Source organism: Episyrphus balteatus, chromosome 2, assembly GCF_945859705.1.
Source record: "Episyrphus balteatus chromosome 2, idEpiBalt1.1, whole genome shotgun sequence".
NCBI lineage: Eukaryota > Metazoa > Arthropoda > Insecta > Diptera > Syrphidae > Episyrphus > Episyrphus balteatus.
The window spans coordinates 119,405,136-119,422,011 of NC_079135.1; the positions used below are offsets into that span (position 1 = coordinate 119,405,136).

The 16,876-nt window shown below is 28.3% G+C and overlaps 1 protein-coding gene across 2 annotated transcripts in view; it reads left to right on the forward strand.

Annotated features, from left to right (window-relative positions):
• LOC129910160 (uncharacterized) overlaps window positions 1–16,876 on the forward strand; it is a 165,694-nt gene that overhangs the window by 83,270 nt on the left and 65,548 nt on the right. For both annotated transcript variants that reach the window (XM_055987432.1, XM_055987433.1), the window contains exon 3: window positions 9,921–11,105. In XM_055987432.1, the coding sequence (XP_055843407.1) occupies window positions 10,161–11,105 (945 nt within the window). In that variant the 5' untranslated portion in view covers window positions 9,921–10,160. The remainder of the gene's footprint in view (window positions 1–9,920; window positions 11,106–16,876) is intronic.

The window sequence follows — 16,876 nt, forward strand, 5'->3', positions numbered from 1 at the left end:
AGATTTTGAATTTTTTTAGTACCAAAACAGTACATGCCATATAACGGAAATAGAAAAGTTAATTTTATTCAAAAACGGCTCTAACGATTTTGATTAAAATTTTTGTGTACAATGTAGGACTAATAAGACTCAAGTTTTGAAATTAAAAAAAAATTTTAATCTGTTATTAACTATAGGTACCTGCCATAGAACCATTTTTTTTGGTTTTTGAATATATCGTACAAGACTAATCCGATTTCAAAGAAATTTTGAATACAAAAAAGCATTTAGGTAAAAAAAAATATTAAAAAAAAAAAAATAAAAAGCACATTTTTAGGTTTTTAAGATATCAATTTTTTGAAAACGGGTTGGTTAAAAATTTTTAAATTTTGGTTTTATGTGTTTTATTGACTATTTCTTCAAAATGGTATTTTTTTTTTTGAAAAATGTTTATATATAATATATATAAAATTTTTTTATAAAATTTTTATATATAAAAAAAAGCTCTAACGATGCATTTTATTTTATGTTTTCTAAAATTTCTTTTCATACAGAAAGCAGATCGCATTCATTTTTTTGTGATCGAAATCATTAAAGACGGGGTTTCATTAAATATAAAAACAGATGTTATGTATTTTTTTAGTTTATTGGAAATTCTTTAATAATAAAATCAAATTATAATTTTCCCTTATTTTGTTTTATAAAAAGCCTAATAAGAACTTCTTTTACCATAAGAGCAAGTACGTGGGACCTAGTTGTGCATTTTATTTTTGCCATGAAATGTTTTTTTTTTTTTTAAATCTTTCCTTTGAAAATACGTCTTGTAAGTTTGTAAAATAATCTGAAAAATTTTAGTCGATTTTTAAAAGACTAGTTTTTGAAATGCAGAAAATTTTTATTTTTGGTCTCGATATTTTTTAAGTTCAAAGTCCTTTTTAAAATTAAAAAAAAAATTCTTTTAAAAATTCAGTTAAATGTTCATTTTTAAATTTAATATTGTATTTTTAATCCATTTTATTTACGAGAATCAATGAATTTGAGGTAAATTCAATTTTTTAAACTAGAAAAAGTAAATTTTATTCGACAAAAAATGCTGAAATTATCGTTCTTAAGTTTCCAAATATACATGCAAAATTCTATATTTTATAGTTTTATAAATTGGGTTTAAGATTTTGTTTTTTTTTTTTTTTATGTTATATTAAATAGTTTAATATTTTTGCAAATTTTCAAATTTATAACTCGTTTTTGAACTTAAAATTCGCCTTGACACAAAATATTAACTTGTTTTGATATTATCACCCGTTTTTGAGTCGAAAATTATAGTATCGTTTTTTAAGTGATTAAAACCTTTTTTTTTTACCTAAAATTAGTTGTATTTGAACTTGAACTGTTTGTTTATTTTATTTCTTATTATTTTTGGACCTAAAATTAAATTTTGGACTTTGAAGAGGTTTTTGTAATAAAAATTTCTTTTTTGTATTAAAATGAATTTATTGGTTTTGAAACAGAAAAAAAAATTGTATTCAAACTCAAATAAATCAGAACATTGTCAATCACTAAAATCTTCTGGTAAAGTCATGAAACTTTACTAATTTTTTTTCCCAAGAATCCATAACTTACCCTAATAGTTTCTTTCGTCACAAACAAACAGAAAACATTACTATACAACGCGAATACTGATTGAGGGTGTTATGATGGAGAAAGTTGAAAGTGCAATGAATGAATGAATTCCCATGGGAATTAATATTTATGAAAAAAATATAAAAGCAACCAATTATGCGAAAAAAATAATTCACTTTTTATTTCAGTCGATTATGAAAAGAAAAAAAGTTTTTTTTTTAATACCTATTTTTTTTTAAATCAAAAATGATTGTGGAATTAACAATAATATTAATTATTGAAGCAAATAAAGGTGTGGTTTGTTGTGTGAAAGGGTTATAATAAGAATGAATATCCCGACACTTTTAACTGAATTCAGTCAAAGTTATTTTGACTGCAGTTGATAATTATATCCATGAAATAAATAATTTTTCAAAAAATTAAATCTGATGTGGTTTTAAACAAAACCACACAGTTTATTTATTTAAAGTGAAATGCAACAGAAGAATTAAAAGATTTTAAAATTTTGTGGTTCAAAAATAAAAAAAAAAATGGAAACAAAGGTTTGATATAAATTCGATATAATTTGAAGAGTGAAATTCTTATACATATTTCTCCTAGATCTGAAATTCTGTTAAATTTTGTTAATACTTTAAAAATGTGTTTCGAGATCTTGGTCTTTGACCTAAATATTTTTTATGAAAATTGTATTTCATTTAAAAATAAAAAAAAAATTCAATGACAAATAAGAAAGACCTTTTCAAAAAAAAAAAAAAAAAAACAACTATGATTCTGAGTTCCGCTTCAGGGGTTTTTTTTTTTATTTATGATTTTCCATTAACACGCTACCGGCTGGGTATTTTTCTTTGTAATTTTTGTTACAAGCTTTGTGTGTGTCTGTCTAGTTATTTCTGTCCGGACTTTGAGCTGCCTTCACCCATTTTGTCTATTGAATTCAAATTGAATGGCATCCCTTCAACTTTTTATTCACCTGGGTATGCATTTCTGAGTGAGTATACCAAAGCTATGCAACTCATAGTGTCCGTCGCGTCGTCGTTGTTAGTTTGCTGGTATAAAGTGGATAAAAAAAATTCCATCGTGCTTCGGTTGAATGAATTGACAACGACATTATACTATGACGTTGACGTTGTCAAAGACTTTGTCACTTTAACTTTTCATTCGAGTTTAATGGTATTTCTTTTATTTTTTGTCGTTTATACTTCTTTTTTTATTTTTTTTTTCTTTAAGTTATTTTTATCATTTAATTTTTGCATTAATAAAAATTCTATGACAGAAATACACAAGATACACAAAATAACAACCTTTTTGATATTCATCGACAGGGCTTTTAAAATGAAATGGCACTCAATGTATATCCGTTCCGTAAGTAACCCAGACTGTTGCTCCTTCTTGTTATTATTATATTATTATCAATGAATCGTGACAGGAAGAAAGACCTTGCAGGGTATTTTAAGAATATTTAAGTATTTACTGGGAATTCTTTTCAAGACTTAAGTTACGAAATTTATTTAGCAAGAACACGGGAATAAAATAAAAATTTTAAATTTAATTAATTTCAATGCCGTTTTTAAACTTGAAACCGTTTTTTAAATTAAAAACTATTTATGGAACTAAAAAGAAAAATTTTATTAATGACAAAAATTTGTTTTTGAATCAAGAACTCGTTTTTGAGCTTAAAGTCGTTTTTTGACTTAAACTTGTTTTAGAACAAAAACTCGATTTTGATCCAAAAGTTGTTTTTAAACCTAAACCCTTTTGAAAATAATACCCGTTTTTGATGTAAAACTCAGTTTTGAACCAATTTTTAAGTTAAAAACTATTTATGGAACTAGAAAGCTTAAAAGAAATTTTATTAATGACAACAATTTGTTTTTGAATCAAGAACTCGTTTTTGAGCTTAAAGTCGTTTTTTGACTTAAACTTCTTTTTGAACAAAAATCGATTTTGATCTTAAAGTCGTTTTTAAACCTAAACCCTTTTGAAAATAATACCCGTTTTTGATGTAAAACTCAGTTTTGACCCAAAACTCGTTTATGAAGTAAAATTCGTTTTTGAGCTAAGGCTTATTTTTGAATTAAAACTCTTATTTTTGAACATGCTTTCAACATATACTCGTTACTAAGGCAAAACTCGTTTTTGAACTTAAACTTGTTATTGAACAAAAACCTGTTTTTGAATAAAACATTTTTAAATTAAAAGACAGGTTTGAACTGATACTCGTTTTTGAACTAATACGCATTTTGGAATTAAAGCTCCTTTTTTCACTTTTTAAACTTACACAAGTTTTTGAACTAAAACTTGATTTATAAATTTTTGAACTAAAACTTTTTTTAAACGAAAACTTGACTTTAAGTTACATTTATTTTGAAATTAAACTCGGTTTTATACAAAAATTTGTTCTTACCTAAGACTCGTTTTGAACTAAAACTTGATTTCGAACAAAAACTCGTCTCCAAACTAAAACAAGTTTATTAACTAAAAAGTGTTGTTGAATCTAAACTCGTTTTTGTACTATAATCTATTGTACTATAATCTATGTACCAAAACTCATTTTTACTAATTGGTTTATATACTTTACTTAAACACAATTTTGTTCTAAAATTGTTTTGAACCTAAGCTCGTTTTCAACAAAAACTCGTTTTTGAACTTAAACTTCTTTTTGAACTAAAATTCGATTTTGAAATAGTGCTTGTTGTGAACTCAAACTCGATTTTGAACTAAGGCTCGTTTTAAAGCTAAAACTTGTTTTTGAAATTCAATGGCCGAACCCGCAAAATCAACTGAAGAATGCGTTAAATCAATCGAAGAAAGATTATTTAAGTGTTATATTGACCCACAAGTTTGAAGACCTTAGGCTACTCGTTAATCGTAATCGTTAAACAAATTTTAAAATTTTCAAAGACTCAGTGAAATACCAATATTGGTCATGTACTTATTTTTAGTGCAGCTCCTACACGCAAAAGAATACCCTTTCAAACTTTCACCGAACTGAAAAATTATTGTTAAAAGGTTCTCAGAAAGTACCAAAAATACTTTCGAATAAAAATCAATTTAAAAACTTTTGAAACAAAAAACTGCCAAATCATATTACAATTTTCTGACAGAGTTGAAAAACAAAACCATCCCTTTCATAATCAAATCTCTGTCAAAGTTCCATTTTCTCTCAAATACTCTCCCCATCCCCCAGAAAAAAAAACTTACCTACACATTTGTAATACCAAAAAAAAAAACCTACCTGTCGCATGCATCACGTCCAAGAATTTTAAACATCAATCTTCCAAACACACCTGTTTCATCCTATATCTACTACGTCTGGGTCGACTTTACTCGTATTTCAATTATTTACCGTCATGACGTGCCTTAAAAAAAGAAAAAAAAAACACTACGACCCAATAAAAAAAAGACAAAATAAAACAGACAACCTTCTGCCTCTATATCTATTTAAAGCATTAAAGTTACAAAAAAAAGCTCTATATCTGTGTTTGGTCCAAATTGAATTTTTCTCTTATACGAATGCCTAAAATTGAATTTTCACTGTCATTGCTGGAAGGACTCTTTACAAAAAAAAAAAAAAATGAAAATGCGAACGCAGAGAAGATATTTTAACTTAATTTCTTCCGGACCAGATTTACAAGTCCGAAAAAGCATCAGTTTTTTCTCTTAGGTTTTTTTTTACCGACTATGACGTGTATTATTTTCAGACAAAAGCCGACACACAGGAAACAGGCTTTCATAAAATGACATATACACACATCATAGTATTATGTATTTCTGGCTTCTTCTGTGATAGTACCCACACAATGTTCATCAGCAGATCAATGAACGCCAACGCTAAATGTTCGCAAATAGCTCAGGGTGCATTACTCTCAGGTGATGTAGCTTTTCAACTACAATACTAGGTATGGTTTATTGGTTATACTCATTCAATGGCAATGTAAACATTTTTTGTCTGATTGAATTATTTGATGTGATGGTAAAATTACAGAAGAGACACAAACTTTCTTTTCTAAAGAGTTTTGTGGGTTTTTGCACAATGAAAATAAACTAAGAAGCAATTAAGGAAACTTGTCGGCATTATATCTGATGGATTTGAATTTGAAGTATTTGATAATAATGATGATAAATACATTTTGAAGCCAAGCGCTACAAAAGTCTACAAAATTATCTTAAAATCTCAGGTCGATGAACAAAATATTACAAATAAAATTACTTAATTCAAAAAGTTGGGATCTTTTATTTATTTATTTTGTCAAAAAAAAAAAAATCCGTTATAATTAAAACATTTTTTTTTTTTTAATTTTCTGTTTGGTGTACGTAATGGCTTTAGGTTTAAAAAGTTTAAGATACACATAATTTAAGATTTTCTATGGAAAACAAAAAATATTACTCATACGCCATAGTGACCATCAAATTCTTTGATTTCTCTTATAATGCTAGATCCAATAGACATTGGACTTTGGACCATTGAAAAATCCAGCCCTGTATTCACATTGAACATCATCAAAATTCCTGCACAATTGGCAACCCTATACAATTAAAAATAACTACTATTATAACATTTTTTAAAAATCAGATAAACTCCAGCTTATTCCTAGGTTTATATATTTTTGTAAAGTCACATTATTGGTTTAATAGTCTAACTGATGATTAAAAAATCATGGCAAATAAAAATACACTATTGGAAAAAATTCAGGTATTTTTTGAGGTTTTTCAATTGACTAATAAAATGGTTGTACTGGAATTTAAAAAAAAAAACGGTTTTAAGGTCTTACTTTTTTGTTTTTAGATCTACTCAAAAAATTCTTTTTTTCAAAATTTTTCTAGTTCTTTATTAGGTCTACGAATTTGAAAACATATATTCCAGCTTAACCACTACATTAATCGAATAAATTGGTTTTATTTTAAATTTGCTTTTTTTTAAATTCGACAAAACCATTTTGACTCTGAGATTTTGAACTTTGAATTGAAAAGGATCTTTTTGTCTTTAACCATGAATGTCTCAGCAACCGCTCGTCGATTGCATAAGAAAATTAAGGAGGGTTTTGAAATCTTGAATAAATTTTTATTCTTTACCTACATTCATTTTAAAAATTAACAAAAAAAAGGCTTTTGGCGGCTTTTAAGACAATCATGTGCTAAGTTGGTAATATCTAGAAAACCACTAACGTTGACTGTGCTTTTTAAAGTTTATCCTTTAAAGTTTCGATTCAACCCACCGAACCGTTTTTTTTTTTTCGAATTTTTGCAAAAAATTAGAGGATCACAATTTTGACTTTAAATAAAGTCTTAAACAAAATACGAAAAATGGATATGGATTTTTATTAATAAAAGCGTTTGAATTTATGGTGGGATAAAAATTAAAAAAAAAAAAATATTTTTTCTATGACTCTCAAAAAAATATATTAAAAAAACTACTGTCAGAATTGGGTTGAATTGGGAAAGATTGTTTTTTTTTTTTAATTTTTGGATTCAAACATTTTTATTAATCAAAATGCATGGGTTGGGGTCAAAAATCTGCTTGGGTCAAAATTCTTTTGTCAAAATTCTGCTTTCAAAATTCTGCTTTCAAAATTCTGATTCAAAACTCTGCTTTTTAAAATGCTGCTTTATAAAATTCTGCAAAAAATTAAAAAAAAGGGTTTGGAAAATGTTAAAAAGCTCGCGCTAAGATTACTTACGAGTACTATGTCAATTTTTGTAATATTCTTTTTTTCTGATAAATGAATAAATAAAAAAAATTTATTGAATTTTTTTTAATTAATCAAATAAAAATTTATATTCAAAAAGGAATAATTTTAACTACACAACATCGTTTTTAATTAGTTTTCAGCGGTATATAGATGTTGATTGTAAGAAAGTCAGTCTTCTAGGCAGTTAAGAAGGTACATACCAAACTTAAATTACATCAATGAGGTGTTTTTTTTTTTCTTTAGAAAACGCATACCTTTGCTATGAAAAAAAAGCAAAATTAGCAGAATTTTTTTCTTCAAAAAATTCTAGCAGAATTTTGAAAAGCAGAATTTTAAGATGCAGAATTTTGAAAGACAGAATATAAAATAAGCAGAATTTTGAAAAACAGAATTTTCTTGAAAAAAGCAGAATTTTGAAAACCAAAATTTTGAAGTCAGAATTTTGACCCGATCCCAAAATGCATACGAAATTGAAAAAAAAGCATTTTATTTTTGCATTATGTTAAAGATTTCAAATTAATAACCTATACGTAAAAAATACGTTCAGTTTCAATATTAAAGACAGAAAGGTACACTTCTTATACTCATACAATATTTAATTTTCAACAATTAACGTTTTCGGGAATAACACTTTCGGCCAAAGAAATATTTGAGATATAATTCTAGATGCATTTATTCACTTTAACTTTATTATTATATTTCGTTTATAACCTCTAAAAAATTATTAGGTATTAAGAAAATTTTTTAAAAAATGTATGTTTAGATTTTATTGTCAAAATTATTTAAATAATTTTTAATTTTAATTTTTGCTATACAATCTGAAGATGGGAATTGTTATTCCCGAAAACGTTAATTGTTGAAAATAAAATATTGTATATGAAGATTGTATAAGAAGTGTACTTTTCTGTCTTTAATATTAAAAATTTTATTTAAAAATAGGCCTTTTGTAAGTTTTTTACAATTCAAAAACAGAAATTTAAGTGCCAAAAAAAATTATAAAATTATAAATTAACTATGCTCATACGGATCATAAATTTGAATCATAGGTAGGTCGAACATAGCCTTTATATTTTTCTTAGTTTATTCTAAGTTTCTAAAAAATATTTATGTTCAACCTAGCAATGTTTTACTTTTATGCGAGAAATCGCTGAGAACTTCAAATCGATATAAACATCAGTAAATTTTAATTTTTTTTGAGCAATTAAGCTGAAATTTTAAAACAATTTTGGTATTTTGTGGTTTTTTTATTGAAGAAAATAGTTAAATTATAAATGAAAATATAAAAATATGAGTGTCTGATTTTATGAACAAAAATTATTCATGTGAAGGATTTTTTTTTGTAAATGTGTTTGTGTGTCACAATAAGTGACAGATAAAATTGATATACACTTCTATAAACATTTATGCGGCCAATTTTACCATGGTTAACATGTTTAAAAGTGAGTTTACCATTCTTAAATTAATAACAGATGTTAATTTTAAAGACAAAATCATTTTTTAAGGGTTGTTATGGCTTTTTGCCCAATTAAAATTTCTTATGTAGAACATAAAACCCTTAGATTCTACTATTTCTTGCCCCTAAGTTATGTTGAACTTAGAGGAATTTATGGCACAATTTGAAGTTCGTGCAAACGATTATGTAGAGTTTAAGGGTTTATGGTTCACATAAAGATTTAAGTTCCGTTTCAGCAAATGGGCCTTATATAGGTACATACAGAATAATTCGACCCTCAATCGGTTTTATCATTCTGTTTCTGAACGTAATTGGTGCCCATGTCCATATCCATAAGTCAAATCGTTAATTTTAAGGACTAGAAACCTTACCTATGTTTATACATTCTACTTTACACTTTTCTTTCGGTCTCTCTGTATCCTGATTTAACTTTTGTTAATTTTAATCAAATTTCTATCAACTCAGATTTCATCTATATAAGTAAGAATGAACCAGCATCCATTTATTTCCGTCAGCTGTAATTAACCCTGAAATCAATAACAATAGTAACATTCTAGAAAAGAAATCATTCTAACGGTTTCATTGTCAATATTTTAGTTCTGTAATAGATTTTGTGAAACATGATCTTTTTTCAAACTTCAACACTAATTTCGCATTGTATTGATATTATTTTTCTCCCCTCTATTTCATGATGATATTCTTGTATATCAAATAAATAAGGGTGTTTGTTTTGTAACATAAAAACCAGCAATCTAGAACTACTGTATCAATGCTGGTAACCCAATTTGTAGTTCGTCACACTTAATTATGTGTTCTATTCATCAAAAACGTGTTTGAATTGTTGGCTTCCCATTAAGATTGAATCTCTTTCTCGATCAATTCAAAGGCTACAAGTATAAGTTACACCAACCCAAAATTTATATATGAAATTCAAAACCTTATTGCAAATTGCAAAAGCGAAAATTCCTTTTAGCACAAAAGAGACTCTCTCTCTTGTTATCAAAGTGACATGTACATCCGCACGTCCAAACCCTCTGCTTCTTGTAACCACACACACACACATCCTTTTGCTCAATGTCACTGATGCATCCCTTTTTCTCCTTTATATTCGCCTTTATGTGTATACAAAATGTCACTGCATCGTTATTAATACATCCGTTTGACTATTTCCTTTTCAGATACACTACGCGCATAAGAACAAAGCCCTCACCGTATACAAAGAAGCCAAAACAAAAAACACCATCAGTTCGTGCGAAATTCAAAGGAAACGATCACGTATTTCTGCACACACCAAAGTGACAACGATATAGCGTCAACTACGACGAGAAACAGTGACGGCAACGACGACGAGAACGTACAGTGTACAGAAGAAGAAAAAACAACAACAATTACAACGTGCAAAAAATTCCGCTTTGTAAATGACGGTGAAAATTGCAAACCTCCTGACACCTCCGCCGACGTCGTCCATTGCAACCGCAACCCTAACCACAAACGGCGACAACAACCACCACTACTATCTCAAGCCATACGACCACTTTAGCAAAACAACAACATTTGATACCTTCTTCACAATGCCGTTCGCCAGCGCCACCTCCATAATGACAAATCGGGACCATCCCTTTAATCAGTCCACCCAATCGACAAGACCCCTCCTAGCCGACCGGAAGCCCCCACAATTGCTTGGCAAAAAGAAATTTAACAATGGCCGTGTGAACAACAACGGCCAACAACATCAATACCAACAACAACAACAACAGCATCGTGAGAGCGGTGTCAAAGTTCAGGGCATCAATGACTTTGACATCATATCGCAGCAATATAAGTACCTCAACAGTCATCATCTAGGCTACCCGTACGGAAGTCCCCCCTCGCCAACAGCCAATTCCAGTGACTTTGTGTTCTCTGATACAACGACAATGATGAGTGGAAGTGGTGGGGGAAATGGAGGTATTCTGGCGCCTTCATCGCGGCAGCCATTGTATGAAAATGGCAGCAGCAGTTCACCTGCCATCACAAGGACCTACGATAGCAATTACTACTGCAATACATCGCGCTTTGAAGACGACTTCTGTTGTCGACGGAATGATCAGTTCGATAGCATACAATCTCCCTTTGTAGTTGGACAAATAAACAACAACAACAACAATAGCAGCAGCAGCAGTGACATGAGACTGGACGACAACAGCCGCCGCAATAGCAGCGATGGTGTTGTTGTTGGTGGAATTTCATCTAGCAATGGCGGACCATTCATATTCGGTGTTCATCATAGAGCGCCACCTGGCGGTAGGGATTTTCTCGATAGCACAGCTGTGATATGCGACAGGGATGCGACATACTCAATGGAAAAAGGACAGAAGTCGATGGTAAGTTTGCTTTTTATTTTATATTTCTTTACTTTACTTGATTGATCCCTGAGGACAGAAGCAGGAACACGAACACAACCTTTACTCTTTAACAAAAGGTTTTTTTTTTTTTCATATAAATAAATTAAAACAATTTTCAACCAGAAAAAAAAGGGCAAAAGTAAATGTTGTGAATTTGAAATTGATACAGCGGATGTTTTTCTTTCTTTTTTTTTCAAAAGAGTATGGGTTTCCTGTTGGAAAATGAAAAATTTAAAATGTATCAGTGTGGGTATTATGTAGGTCAGGCAGCGTTAAGGGATGTTTTGTTTACATTTACTTTAAACAAGTTTGTTTTAAACAAGCTCCATAGGGTTCAGCCCCAGTTAATAAAATTTTACATACCTACATTGGGTCTTTACTTATCATTGTCCTTAACTTTGTAGACATTTTAAATATAAAAATGTTCTTGTGGTCATTTAAAAAAAAAAAAAAATTCGATTAATTGTAAGCCTATGGACTTTTCAGGTTCAAATTTTCATATACCTATTTAGAAATAAGTCAGTTCGAAGGGTTCAAGAAATTCAAAATACTTTCGCCAATATTGTTGTCATGAAAAACACTAGAAGTTTGACAATTGGGCTTTATTTTCTTTATTAAACTTGTTTTTTTTTTCAAAATGATTTAACTTTTGACATACAGGGTGTCCCGTAATAAGATAAAGAATATTGAAAAAAAAAAATCATTGTGCAATTCACACGTGGTTGAAGTGAAACCTTAAAAATCCTTTTTTTTATTTCATCACTTTTTTTATATAATAACCTACAATAAATTTTATACCATCTGAAAGCTCAAAATATTTATATCGACCATGTCTATGCAACATCTACAAAAACAGCTAGAATTTTTTTAAAACAATTAGTTTTCATAAAAACAATCATAATCCAGTCAAATAAGGGTTTAACCTCGGAATGAATGTTAGTAGAAATTTTTTTTGCTCAATATCTTCCTTTTGCCATTCTATAACATATCTCAAAAGTCTAGAAAAATCTCATGTCCGCTTGTCGCGATTTCAAGGTCAAATCGCGAAATGGAGATTTTCAAAATAAGCAAAAATAGGCTATGGTATTATATACACATATGATACATGATTTCAAAGTATTTTTTAATGCTGATTCCAAAAAATCTAAAATCAAGACAATCTGACGTCTCTGGAAAAAGTTATACCTGTTTTTCATCTGTGAACTCATATTATTATAACAGTTGCAAACTTACTGCCGAAAAACCCTTAAAAGTTATGGTAGATGAACCAAATTTTGCATGAAGATTTAAGAATCCATCATTATTAAAAATCAAAACAATTCATTACAAAAAATATATATACCTACGAAATAATGGTATTTTTTGATGGAGGGGCAAATTTTAGGATATGCACTAATGAAGATTCTTGTTCATCTTAGGAATAAGTGCTAATAGGCTAATTTTTTCATTTTACTCTTTGTTTGGATATTCTTTAACTACCCTCAAAAATCTAAAAAAATCTCATGTCCGCAAGTCCTAATTTTCTTGGTTTGAAGATAAGGTGCAAATTTGAAAAAATTGAAAACCTACTCTTTAGATATTTGTGTCAGATCAACATGAATAAGGTACATTACTTTTCAGGGATGGTCATATTGATTTGTTTGTGGGTTTTGTTGGAATGAGCTTTGAAAAATACCTTGAAATGATATGGGATATGTTGGTATACATATAAGAATCTAAAGTTTTGTTATTATTTTTTTTAAATCTGCACCTAACTTAGTTTAACCTGGAAAATTAGAACTTGCGGACATGAGATTTTTTTAGATTTTTGACATAAATTATAGAATATCCAAACAAACATAGAAACCAAAAAATTAGCCTATTAGCACTAATTCCAAGATTGTACCTGGATGTTTTTTAGTGCACATCCCAAAATTTCCCCTTTTCTAAAAAAATACCATTTTGTCATAGATATGAATGTTTTTTGCATTGCATTGTTTTGATTCTGAATGATAATGTATCTTAAAACCTTAATGCAAAATTTGGTTTATCTACCATAACTTTTAAAGGTTTTTCGGCAGTAAGTTTGAAACTGTTATAATAATATGAGTTCACAGATGAAAAACAGGTATAACTTTTTCCAGAGACGTCAGATTGTCTTGATTTTAGATTTTTTGGAATCAGCATTAAAAAATACTTTGAAATCATGTATCATATGTGTATATAATACCATAGCCTATTTTTGCTAATTTTGAAAATCTCCATTTCGCGATTTGACCTTGAAACCGCGACAAGCGGACATGAGATTTTTCTAGACTTTTGAGATATGTTATAGAATGGCAAAAGGAAGATATTGAGCAAAAAAAATTTCTACTAACATTCATTCCGAGATTTACCCCTTTTTTCTGCTTATTTTACTGTATTATCAATCTTTTTTCTCTTTTAACGCCATTGAATCCATTTTTTAAATGACAACCTATAATAAATTTTATATCATTATTATTTCAACTTTTATATGACGCTTCAATCATATTTCTACCATACTTACAAAAAAAGTAAGAATTTTTTTAAAGCCAACCATGTCGAAATTTCAAACTGAGATTACGGTACTTCCTCTACTGCTGGCTGGTCATCGGCAACAAATCTTCACAGGGGTTTTGAGGTATTTTTTCAAGTTTTTCAATTAAAGATTATATAGGTAACTTGTAGAGCACGTACCTGTATGTGTGATATATTAAATAAAAGGTTATATTATCAGCATGCGTATTAAAGTTAAATAAATTTGTTATGTGCTCTAGATCAAAAGATATAACGTGTTTAGAAAAAGAAAACTTTTTCACCGTTATCTCAGAATTTTGAATATGAAATTAATTGAAATTTTGCACAATCATAATTTATTTAATTACCTTTCTACTGTATAAATTTCATACAAGGAATAACATTTCTTCAATTAATCGCAAAATGGTATCAACTTTGCGGTTATAGCGTTACTGAAGAACAATTTTTTCTTAAAATTAACCAAAAATCACCTTTTATATTTTATTTGGTTGATAAGTTAAAGAATCTAGAAAAAAGTTTTCTAAACTTTGGCGAAGCTTAAAGGAGGCTATGTATGGATGCATTTTTGTTAGGGTGGGTCAAAAAAATAGATAATGTTATTTTTGTTTATGGGTTTGATGCATGCATCGTTTTTTGAGTGTTGAGTTGTTAGCTAATTTGTTTTTTAGCACTTTAAGTTTTTAAACCAATTCATCAAACTTTTTCATCGAGTTTTAAAGTGAGAACATTTCTAGTATTTAATAAAAATAGTTTTTTTTTTGAAAAATTCCTTGTATTTTTATATTTGTTTAATATGTTAGTTGCTAACATTAAAAATAAACTTAAATACTAACAATATAAGACCCGTTTGTTGAATCGAAACTTAAGCATTTAAGTTCTACATAAATCCTTATGTGACAGTTTACGTAGAGTAAAAAGTAGGGAATAAGAGTTTATGTTCAACTTAAATTTATTTAAGTTTCGATTCAGCAAATGGCCCTAAATGATTAAACTTAAACTCAATATATGGGTAATAATTGTTGCTGTTTGCTGAAACAAAACTTAAGGATTTAAGTTCTACATAAAACCATAGATATATGTCAGTTTGAGCAGAGGAAAAAGTAGGGAATAAGATTTTATGTTGTACTTAAATATTTAAATTTCGTTTCAACAATGGGTCTTAAAGACTGCAATAAATAATTTTGAAATAATTTTTAAAACCAAAAAAAAAAATGGCTACTGAGCGATAGTTTTTAAATTCATGCATTTATATTTATGATTATTTCACTATTTTACCAGTAGATATATTTAAAAATGTCAAAATTTCATGAGAAGGTCTAAAATTGTAAAACAACAATTTTTTTGTATTTTGCGAAACAAGCTCTTAAAAAAAGTCCCTTTGTATATGTATATATTTTACCTTTTTTCTGTCATACAGTGTATTTTTATGTATTTAAATCTGGACCACTGTGGCGTATGCGTACTTTTTTTTTAATTGAAAAACTTAAAGAGTCTACATAAAATTTGTATGAGGTTCATAACTTGTTATTCAGAATATCAATATCACACATGACATGTCTGTGTCTTTCACATCGTAAGTCGAGCATAAGCCGGTAGGTTGAGCAAATGAATAGAGTAACTAGTTTTTAAGACTCGTTATTTTTTACATCTCTTTCAGATCAAAACTTTCTACACTATTTAAATTTTGCTCTCTGACATAATGCAAAATATGGTTGCTTTTTGCCTTGAGGTTTAACCTCTCATAAAATGTCCAATGATAGTCGAACAAGTTTTGAAGAGACAAAGGGTGATATGCATAAAAAAGTAGTACTTACTTAAAGTAAAAGGTGAAAGTAAATACTATAAATTCTAGTAAAAGGTAAAATTCATAGTATTTACTTAATTTCGTATGCATAAAAAAAAGTACCTGCTAGCAGGCAAATACTTTATTAGATACTAAATTCATCCAAGTAAATACTAGAATTCACCCAAAAATGGTAGTAAATACTTTTTTTTAGATGATTGGTATTCGTTTCGAATTTAAGCCTGGTACGTATGCTGCTGAAGCGATACGAAAATTTTCTTACAAAAAAAAAGCACAACTAAATTGAACGAAAAATTATTTTCAGCTTAGCCAACGAAATTCTCAGCTTTGCCCGCACATTTGGAAAAATTAAAATCATTTGTCACTAGCATTTAATTGTCCAGGTCATTTTACTTGCTAAAAAAGAGTTTTTTGACTTTGGAGACCTAGACAAATTTTCGTTTAGCTTTAGCAGCGTACTAGGGCTTACAAATAAATTGTTCTGAAAGTTTTACCGTGTAATCCAATACAAATTTTTATTGTTTTTTTAAATTTGAGTTTGTGATGTGAACATCTGTTCGTGCTTTTTTTGTGAGTCAAAAGTGAACTTAACAGCAGCATAAAAAAATTGAATGATGGCTCTAACGATTTTCTTTAAAAAATTTAATATTGAAAATATGGACCGTAATTAACAGTATTTCCCATAGAACCGTTTTCTAGTAAACGAAACCACCAATTTCAATAAAAAAATATGAACAAAAACTTTTTAGTGGCCTTAATATTAAAATAAAACAAAATTTTCAATAAAATCATTTTTGGATTAAAAAAAGATCGAAATTTTGTATGAAAAATCTATTTTGAAAACGACTCAATGATTTTATTGAAACTTTATTTTTATTTATCAATTAATATTTCTTCTTTTTAATGGAATACCATTTTTATTTTTAAAAAATTTTATGAACATTTTTATATGAAAAAAAAACTTCTTTTTAAAAAAGCTGCTCTAGATTTCCAATTCTTTGTGATGCATTAAAAAAAAAAAAACGTTATTTAACTTTAAACCAAATTTTATATTATTTTAAAGTTTTTTTTATATTTTTTAAAAATAATCTTTTATGAATTTGTAAAAGCTTTAATATTTCAAGCAACTTTTGACATAAGAGCAAGTACGTGCGACACAGTTTTGCATTTTTTTTTCATTGCGAATTCCTTAAAATATATTATTCATGGCTAGTAAAGTTAACCCTCTGTAGGCACACCTCTTTTTTGCGAATTTGGTGTATACTTTTTCATGTCGCTAGAACTTTTTTCTGTCTCACTATTTTATAGAGAATCATATATGAAATTGATGTAGAATTGTCCGAGGAATTCGAATATTGTATTCACAATTTCAAAGAAAGGTATTTTCACTCTTTGTGAACACCTTTCA